This window comes from Ptychodera flava, chromosome 12 (genome assembly GCF_041260155.1).
Source record: "Ptychodera flava strain L36383 chromosome 12, AS_Pfla_20210202, whole genome shotgun sequence".
Taxonomy (NCBI): Eukaryota; Metazoa; Hemichordata; class Enteropneusta; family Ptychoderidae; genus Ptychodera; species Ptychodera flava.
The window spans coordinates 21,906,845-21,917,448 of NC_091939.1; the positions used below are offsets into that span (position 1 = coordinate 21,906,845).

Consider the following 10,604-nt stretch of genomic DNA (forward strand, 5'->3'; position numbering starts at 1 on the left):
ATCGGCAAGATTACATAAATTGCAAAATAATTAAATGCCGAGCTGACCCCCTTTGATCAAACCATGTCTTTCAGCACTGAGAATTCACGTGAGTGAGTCCACGAGTAAAGTATTGCAAGATCTCGGTGGGTACTACTTGGCCTTACGTGGGCCAATCAAGATAAAAGTAAGGATTATTATTACTGTAAACAACGTATTTCTCGACAACTTGTAGTAGCTGGTTGTATAATTCATGAGCCGAATGCATATAACGGTTTCAGCACAAGCGACTATATCAAGCATTCCGTTCGGATTGCGAAAATATAGCTTAACTTGCCACGCAAGAGTGAGTTTGGGACTATTATTGATGGAGACTATATATAGTTAAAGCCCTCTAGCTGTATCCTTTTGCATTTTGCTTTACAAACACCCATATAATCTTTGAAGACATGGTTTTGATTCCTGTCGTTACGTCTTATTATCTTTGAAAATGTCACTATTTCAGTCCTTGGTGCGGAGATGGATTCGGTCGATTGTTAATGTTCACAGTTTTGTGTACTCGCTCGCGGTGGTCATATATATGAGTTTTGACTTGCGAGTCCAAAATTATTTAGTTGTTAAAATCTAAGTCAGACATACGTTTGCTGGCAATGTTTAAAAAGCGTTCCGTGATCACACTTCAGCAAGTGTTTTACATAGCTTGCTTTTGATTTCAAAGCCTTATCTTATCGGGAAAAATGAGAAAAGATACAGATAAATGGGGCTTTGATCTCCAGTGAGCATGCACATGAGTCGGTACGGTTAGAGATAGGAAGACGATACATAACTAGGAGCCCCCCAAAAACAACAAAATCAACACCCCCTCAAAAAATCCCTAAACTCATATTTAAGTTCGTATCTAAAGGGTTGCGTCCACGAATTTCTATCTATTATTCCATATATTAACCTGTTTATCCCCATTTCCTATCAACAGTTCCACGCCAGCCATTGATGACACTGGGTTCTGGCCAAACCATAGTTATTAAAGGGTTAACAATAGGTGATAACCGTAAAAATGACAGTGAAGGAGATGAGAATGACAGACAAATTACGCGCATTGGCTTTCTTTGACACGTTAGGATATGTGGACACAATGAGTCAGGGGAAAAGGCTGTATTCGAGAACAAACAACCGTGCGTCACGACATATAAGTGCGATAATTATCTTTACAGGAGCGTAATATGCATTTTATATAAATTATCAATATCGACATGTTGATCAGAAATATGTCAGAACTTGGAAGACAATGATGTGATATACGTCAAAACGTATAAATATCCATATTTCACATTTCACCGTCTGAATTTTACTTTTACTTCAGGGACACGGTATGGTGACGACTTACTGGCTTGAAGGCAGGGACGGATTCAACCAACCTCTGCCAAAATATACCTTTTTATGGTACGGTATCATCAAGTTTCTTCATGTGGTACCCGCTTCATCAAGATATTCCACCTAACCCTCATTGGTTTAATTATTTTTGCAATCGTTTATGTTTTATCCATTTCGGATGTGCTGTATACATCCCCTGATATTCAACTTGCATTTTCCACTTTGCATGATATTGTTCACAATTCATTTACATGTTGTAATTTGACTACCCTGTTTGTGTGATAGCGCAACCCTTTCGTATCATCCACGCTAAGTCCACTTCACTCGAGATTGCGCCCACTCCACATTTGCTACATATTCACGTTGTGCCAAACTGTAAATGAGAACTTAACTGGCTAAATAATTGAAAATCCGGACCGGTGGGGGATCGAACTTAAAATATTTTCTTTATTATTTATGGCTAAATTAGCTATACAATGTTCATCACGATTACTCAAATTGCCAAGATCCGCCATGAATCCTTTTAAGTCAAAGACGTGCAAATCAGACTAGTGTTCCTAACGCTTAGCTTCGTGGGTGATAAAGAATGGTACTTCACCTCACAAATCGAATTCTAATAGCAATAAAAATTACAGAGATTGAACCCCATCTTTCCATTCTTTCTGTGCAGCGACACCGATGACAGAGACTAGCCTATCAACTTCAAACAGCAACAAGTTCCTGACACACCTGGAGATTGCTGAACTCGTTCAAGTGACGTCAACGTCCGTCGACTTCTCATGAACACTTACCAGCAATATTGCAAGGCTATGCCGTATTCTAGAGCATTTCAGATGTGTATGCTCTTACACGGGGGCTAACTATTATAAATGGGGGGGGGGGGATAAAGTCACGCAGAAGAGCTGTAACGTTTTCACATGAACCCGTAAACGATCACTAGTTTTTCAGAATTTATTTTTTCTGTCCATGGAGGCGAAGGTTGTGACAATCAAGTGCATTGTATATACAACCTTGTTGCGGTAGATTAAAATGCCAAAGCTGTCCATCATACCGAAGAAAATGACTGAATGACGAACAGAAGCTTTCCAAACAGCTCAAAGGGTTGTGAAGAGGAAAGAGCATTTTGAAGTGGCAATTATATACAGATGGGACTGCCATTTGTCCTTCCGTCGCAAAAGAGCTAGGACACATGGTTCTTCGTCCCGAAGGGCAGATTTCAATTGAGTATATACCGTCGACATCTGCGCACATTGCAATTTGAGGGCCCTTTCGTATCAACGCGTCCATAATGGGCTCAATTTTGTACCAAGCTAGTGCCTGCAACGTGAACAACCAATGTATTTATGAAGTATACTTTGGGGTCGAAATGCATGACTATTTCCAAACTAGCAGACAAGCCTAAGATACTGCCTGCAGTGTACATCTGCGATTCCAGTCAACGAAATACTTGTTTGTAGTCTGTGTCGGCAAAGCCTTTCAATCATGGGACTGCTACTTTTGTAAACAAGGTACAACCATGATTAGGCCAAATAAAAAATATGTGTTTTTCCCGTAACCTGACCTTCTCCATCTAAAACCCTAAATGTTTCTCCGCCTGTTTTAAAACAGCGCAGGGATTTAAAGTTCGCTGTTTTTGATCGGTTGCACCACATGGATAATAAAAAAAAACCAAAAAAAGATGTCAGAAGGGCCGACTCTTTTTCCCAAAGCCATTTTTAAGGAATCACACGCAGTTTTTTGTTATTTTGGCCTTTATTTTGTTGTGTATGGAACATAAAGATATCTCTCAAGTACTTGTACAGATGTGATACCGCACTGAGCTTTTGTGATCAACCGTAGTTTATAAAGACAGTTGATTAGTTGTTATTTGTAGGGGAGTTTCTCGAAGAAACGTACGCATTGCTAGAGAAAGAATGGAAAAATTTTCAGATTCCTTGTTCTAAAAAATAAAAAAACCCCCTGTTTTTATTAGTGTTCTATTTCAAAATTCCCTTTCCATTCGGACAGTGATATTTCGTTATACACCTATTATTAACAAGTAAGATATATCTGTAATTATGTCCCAGTCAAACAACCGTATTTTCAACGACATTCTGTTCAATAACTTGTTTTTTTCCGTCAAGTGCCTGATGTCATTTTTACCTCTTGTGAGAGTTATTTCATCAATATACTAATTCACAGTTTCATAGCGATATACTCTCAGATTACCCAAATGACCACAGTCCCAGCTCTGCGCATGTTTTTTTTTTTTTGTTTTTTTTTCTAGACTTGCCTCAAGTCTGTGGGCTTATAAATCTCAAAACTGAGTAAATTGAAGTAAACTTCAACAGATTGTCGCGTTAGCTGTGAGGTGATTGCCAAACTGAGGCAATATACGTTAGCTGATTGTCGCTTAGATGGTAAGGTGAACGTGAAACCCATACTTTCCACGCGTGCGCCCGAGAATAGCCCGGGGACTAGTTGGCCAGTCTGTTTTTCCCCAGAGTGCCTGTTGTACTGGAACGTTACTATCAACGACTCAGAATTATTGTTTGAGTCGTTGATACTACCGTTTCGATCGATTTCCTAAGAACAACGATCAGTTTATACCAGACAAGAAGTAGAACAGTGGGGGACATAGCATGACGTAAGTGCCACTAACACCTCACTCAAATCGAAGATACGTAGCATTACAGCCAACGAATGATACGCAGATTCGAAGCAAGTTACTGTTACAAACGATGAAGTCTCGCATGCCCAGAGCTGTGACAATGGTTCCTTAATATTTAATAAAGTACACATATTCACTTTACAAGAGAGAATGTCCAAAGAAAGTGGTGCTACCGAAAGATATATATTACCGAAATCTTTTGTACTCTCTTTGTAAGTACGTATGTTTATAGTATTTGAGCACGAGAGAGAGAGAGAGAGAGAGAGAGAGAGAGAGAGAGAGAGAGAGAGAGAGAGAGAGAGAGAGAGAGAGAGAGAGAGAGAGAGAATGAAAGCTAATCCTGATAAAACGGTATTGGGAACTGAAGTAGAGAATATCAAGGTTGTACTAAGGTAGAATGCGCCTCGAAGACAGGTTTTCTGACTCTCACACTCTTACAAAGACTTGTTCAGTCTACCACTTGTGGGGGCTCACTTTGAAGCTCATGGAGTTAATAAAGTTATCACTGGCTTATTTGCGTGAAAATCGAAAATTCAATTTTCCCCATAGAGTTACCACAATGTATGGCCGCCATTTTGAATTTCAAGTGTGGGTAATATCTTTCTCTGGTGTCAAATTTGCACAGTGACTGCCAGTTGTTATTCCTGAATTCGAAAGGGAATGGTTTAAACACAGTCCCTCTATATAGAGGGGCCGTGGTTTAAAGTTCTCTTACGGAAAGCTTGAACAAACAATTCCGAGGCGCATGCTACTTTAAATTGCGTTTCGTTCGTGTTTTTTTACTGCGATTTGATCATTATAATGCGTCATCTGCGAGATGGTTTACATCTGTGTTCGACATAAATATGTATTTTTTTGGCTTATTGAAGTAATTGTAAGTGTACGATATTATGAAAGTCCAATGGATGGCAATCCAAGGGCAGCTGAGCCTTGGATTCTGAAAAGTTAAATATACCCCTGTTGTACTATCTTTGAATCAAAATTGCTTTTTGAGAAATGCAGGAGAACTAGAAAACAAGATCGGAATATCTCCTAATTAGAAGATTGTCACCACGCAATTAACAAAAATTAAAGATATTCCAATACATTCATAGCTAGGTTGTTAAAGGGGAATCGTCGTCGGAACTGCGCCTGTGCGAATTTTCTGTTTACAAATTAACAATGTATTTCGTGCACGATGTCTAGATGCACCTCATCATCATAGCGGCAACATTTAAATTATACGATGTAGATTATGACAGACATGTTTTAACTGTCATCAATCACCATATGCAGTGTTTACATTGATCGTATAAGTCCCATGCGACCTTTGAGCGCAGTTCCGCCGACTATATCCCTTTAAAGACTACTGGGTCGTATTTCTTGCTGATTTCACTTTCCTGTATTACGTAGGAAAAACACATTTCATAAATTTGGAAACCTGTCAGGGGTTGAGATTATCAGAACGCCCACGTGGCAAAGAAACCCACTGCGTTTGACCGCAATGTCATCCCCTCCCCTAACCAGCTAAAACGAAAGATTGTGAAATTTGAGCTTCACCTTAACATGATAGAGAAACCTTCAGTTACTATGAGCGCGGTGGGTAGGGTGGCGCATCATGTAAAATGGCGCTCGTTTATAAAATATGATCCTCCCCTCCATCCTCCTCCAAACTCAAAAGTTTGAAATGTGTCTATAACTTTGATAGAACTGATGACTCTGTCATGTTACAATACGGTATTTTTGGGTCATATTTTTCTTGTTCTGTGTATCAAATGTTGTTTCCTGTCACTACAGCATGTTAGTATATTGTTATTGTTGATAAATGAATTCTAGTCCTGACTCGAATTCAATTTTCACCAATAACAATGCTGACTGTACAAATACAGGATGTGTTAAATACTTGGTATTCCACCACATCTCAAGGATTCGAACCAGACACTGCAGACGATACATGGAACAATGCAATAAAGGGAGAGCAACTCAACATATCGTTCATATCTTTGTTTTTTTGTGTTTAGTTTTTTTATAAGAATGAGTCATGTTTCGTTTTTTTGTGAACTGAACTGATTGCTATTGTACAGTATACGGCATCTTGTTTTTTGTAAAGCACTATATTCATATACATTTGTATTTCAAAGCTTTATTAAGGGACATGATATAGAACACGTCGTTTTTGTAAAACGTGAGGCTAGTGCTCACTAGAGAGAGAGATATCTATTATTCTGTTATTAAAAGTGGTTTGCATAAGTAGGTGCTGTATATGTCCTTTGTTTGCTGCTATTGATACACCATTCACAGTTAGTACAACCTACGCACTTTTTGACAGGCCTATGCGAATTACAGTGACCGCAATAGCAATTCTTATGGGATTGTTGGGAATTTCTTTACGTAACTCGTTCAGACATTTGCATCCATCAAACTTAGAAAATATGACCCGACACTCCCCCTTAGGGCAAGTTTGTAAAATGTGACCTCCAAACTCCTTGGCCCTCCCCTTCATAAATAAATGGAGGCTCCCTAAATTGCTTAAACCGAAATGCGTTGTAGGAATTTTAAACTGCTGAATCTTAGGTTTTTGAAAAACTCAGGCTTCAAAACAAAATCTGAATCTTGATTGATTGTCATGCACATACATTGTTTACAATTTTTTTAATCATTGCATAGAGTCAGTGCGAAACTTCGCATGCCTATCGAAAGAGAGCTTAATATAACTCACCCCCAAAAAGTAGTTGAGTTTGCTATTCGTAATTCACAGGCGCTCGAGGGCTGGGTAGTCTGCTTGACCGATCGATCGTGTCCTCGTTGCTCTGCCCCACCGCAAGGCAGAGCAAAAAGTACTCGAGCAGATTATCGATCGATCAAGCAGACTACCCAGCCCACGATCGACCACAGCTGTGCGTATCTCCAAGCTATCCAAGACCGCTCACAAACAATGTCCCACCAAATTGGGAGGCTGTGGAGATGCGAATCATATCAGTGAGAACACGGACAAACAAACCGACTACGTAATGGTTTTCTTAATTACTCCACCTGAAATTTGGGTTGTAAGACGATGAGGAAGACTGATATGACATATAGGGCTTGTAATGCGAGAGTGTATTTCTCGATTCTTCACGCTATGCCAATTTCCTTGTAGTTGGTAGAGAATTAGACGCTTTTTACGTGATTTGAAATTTGTGAGCGTGACCCAGAAGATAGCCTAGCTTGCATGCCTTGAGAAACTTATACTTGAATGTGTTTGTCTCGGAAGAGTGTTAGTTCGGGCAGAGTGTGCGTGCTATTCTGGCTTTCATGTCATAATTTTAAGTCTTCTTTAATTACTTTAGATCAAAAAATACATCTTTGTGTTATTTATTCTATGTATATATGTATGTATTTCTCAACATCATACTTAAAACTGTGATACAAAAGATGCCTTCGTCGTTGAGCAACTTATATCAGAACTAAAATCAAAACTTATTAGGAAGCGATTTTATTTTTACAATTTCTGATGAATTGGACACCAACTTTAGACAACTGCCATGGCAACGTCGCCGCTATTATTATTGTTTCTATGCGACGACGGCAATGGTCAATGATTGTACGGACATCTCAACGAAGTATTGAAACTTTTCTAAGCAATTCATGTAATTGCTATCACTATGATTGCCATGGAAACCACATTGCAAAACGGGTAAGGGCTAGTACTATCCTTAATTGTGTTTGCGAGGTGGTCAGGTCTATTTTTGAAGTTGTTGCAAACAGCTTTAGCTTGAGCTACATATTCTGGTAGATCATTCCAAAGTGATATAATCCGCTGTGAGAAGAAATGCTTCCTGGGTAACAACGGAAGCCCTTTCCTCACAGTTACGGGCAGAGGATTTGCGGAGGTGTGAAAGACTTGATTCCCGTATTACTGTAAGATAAGCTGTCGGCTGAACTTCAAAAACACGAAAAAAAATCGACGGAGTTGGCTCTAGGTACTCACCCACCTGCCTCGTTTGCTTGCCAGTTATCTAAGCTAACAGGGGGCGATACGCAATGCCGGGCAAGAACGTAACTTGACGTCAAGTTCAGAAGAGTGATTTTACGTGTTGTAGAGTAGGGTATGGCGTGGACAGCTTATTTGCGAATGACATTTGGTTCTGCTAGACACGGTGTGTGATGAAACAGTTGCTTCGCTGCTCATCTTATCAAACCTGTTCATAATACAGTATACTTGGATTATGATATCACTTCTTCTTTCCTCCAGTGTTTTCAGTTCAAGTGCCTTTATAGCTTTTGCTGTAGTAATAATTCTTCAACTCTGGTATTTATTTGGTTGCTATTCTTAACCCCTTGAATTATCAATCGCTGAAAGTTGAGCAATATCTTTCCGGTAATGTGGATTCCAAACCTGAACTGCTACTCAAGATATGGTCTGAGAAGTAGCTTTTACGGCTTTTTGGTAATAAATTTGTAATCGCATATTTGTTTGTATGCATGAGTTTTTGTCAGCCGTCTTTGCTTCTTTCATACAGTGGTAACCAGACTTCGGAGAATTGTGAACTAAAACTCCAAAATCAATTTCTATATCTATACGATTGTTATCCACTGTGTAATATATGAAGGATTTGTCCTACCAACATGCCATGCCATTTATATTTGTCAACGTTGGAAGCCACCCATTAATTTGTAGACAGCAGCATGGGCATTGCCAGGTCTTCCTGAAAGCTGCATTGATCCACTGTAGGCTGAGAAGATGAAGAGATTATTCACTGTAGAAATGACGAAGAATTGTGTGTTTTGTGGGAAGAATGTCGCCCAAATTACCCCCTCTTGCATTTAACCCTTTGAGTGCTGTAATTTTTCCCACCAAAATTTTACTGCCACATTTTACCAATCTTTCATGAATTTTTCTGAATTTTTTTGATCATTTTAGACCAAATGGACATCATATTTTATTGGCTACAGTTTTTTATCAAAATTTTGACAAAAATCTGAGAAAAATTGACTGTGCTATATTTTATAAAGGTGAGAAAAATTGACGTTGGCGCTCAAAGGGTTCAAGCGGAACACTTTCTGGGAGCGTCGTCATGTTGAAGAGTGTTGAACCATGGTTGATAGCAGGACTTCACATTTCACGCGCACTCAAGACGAGAAAATAATGTAATATTTTTGAAATAAACACTTCAGAGATAATGTCAATGCTCAATCAAATTTTGAATTTTGACGGTGCGACAACGGTAGACTGACACAGATGCATGCCAACCCCGACCACCCTCCACTACCATCAAATACGTAGAACAAACATCTTCATATTTGACACATATGTACATCAACAAACACAAACGAGGATCATATATACACTCAGTGTGACAGTTTTCAGACGACCTCAGTTTTCGGACATTTAGTGACATGCTGTTAGTTACACTCACTTCGCTCCGTATCGATAGCGTTTTACAGGTCATGTGACCTCATATTAAGTCAGGTGACACTGTTGTCCCGTTTTCGATAGTTTTTTTGGTAGAAACTATTGAGTTCGCTACAAGCGGCGGTCACAAATTGTCGTCTGACACCGCGTCAGTGATACTGTCAACATACTGCCGTCTGGTCAAAGTAACTGAAATTTTGACTAAAGTCCTGATTTAGCATTGAATTTTGAATGTGGGGGAGAATAATGATTTTGAAAATATTCTTTCCATTGTTCGCTACGATTGCATGTAGTTTTAACGAAAACTGCGCAGTTGTTTCGAGAAAAAAAAGTACATTTAATGAACGTAAGAAGTGTACAAGTTTTCGGACAGACAATATTTAGCATAATTGTGTAAACGTAGTAAGTGACTTACTGCGTAAAAACTTGACAGGTAAATAATTCCATAGGATGAAATATACTCGCTATTTTTATTAAATAATGCCTGTGCGATTCTATTACAAACAAAATATGCAATGGAAACAATTATAAGTAATACTCACTGAACAAACTTAGCGAAGTTAGCCACACCGTACGATACAAGGTGCCGAAAGCAACACACACAGAGACAGCCCATGTCTGATATCTAAGCGCTATAGGCCTACACGTCGAAATATAGTTGAGTCGTCCATGGATTAAACATAACTAATTATCATCATTCTTATGTACAGTTTTCTAAACACATCGAAATTAAAAATCGGTGGTTTGAAGTTTCAAATTATCAATACTTAGCTCCTAATCACATTCCAAACACGACGTCCGATTTCTGGGATTGCAGTCCGATTACTACGCCCTCAACATGGGGTCAAAACTTTGGCAACTTTGACCCCGAAATACCACTCCCGTCGAGTCAACTGAGTTTGAGGATAACCACAATAAAGTTTCGAAAGTTATGGTAATAAGATTTCGTATTGCTGGTCATTTACGAAACGACTTTGGGCGAAATTCACTACCTGTCTGAAAACTGTCACACTGAGTGTATTATCTTCCTATCGATCTCGTTTTTGTCGCTTGTGAATTTATTTTCCTTTATTTTTTGCTCACGTGTGAACACGTGAGCATATGTCGCAGCGATGTCTGTCTGTCTGTGTGTCTGTCTGTCTGTCTGTCTGTCTGTTGGTCCATTTTCTCAAAAACGGCTGAACGTATTTCAGTCAAATTTGGTAGACATCTTCAGAATTCAAATGGCTA

General features: G+C 39.1%; 1 protein-coding gene across 1 annotated transcript in view; it reads left to right on the plus strand.

The window, feature by feature from the left end:
• The window catches only part of LOC139146187 (atrial natriuretic peptide receptor 1-like), a 55,635-nt gene extending 54,665 nt beyond the window's left edge, over nucleotides 1–970 (plus strand). Inside the window, exons 22-23 of the mRNA XM_070717595.1 lie at nucleotides 75–166; nucleotides 953–970. Coding sequence (XP_070573696.1) covers nucleotides 75–166; nucleotides 953–970 — 110 coding nt within the window. The remainder of the gene's footprint in view (nucleotides 1–74; nucleotides 167–952) is intronic.
• Nucleotides 971–10,604: the final 9,634 nt, after the last annotated feature.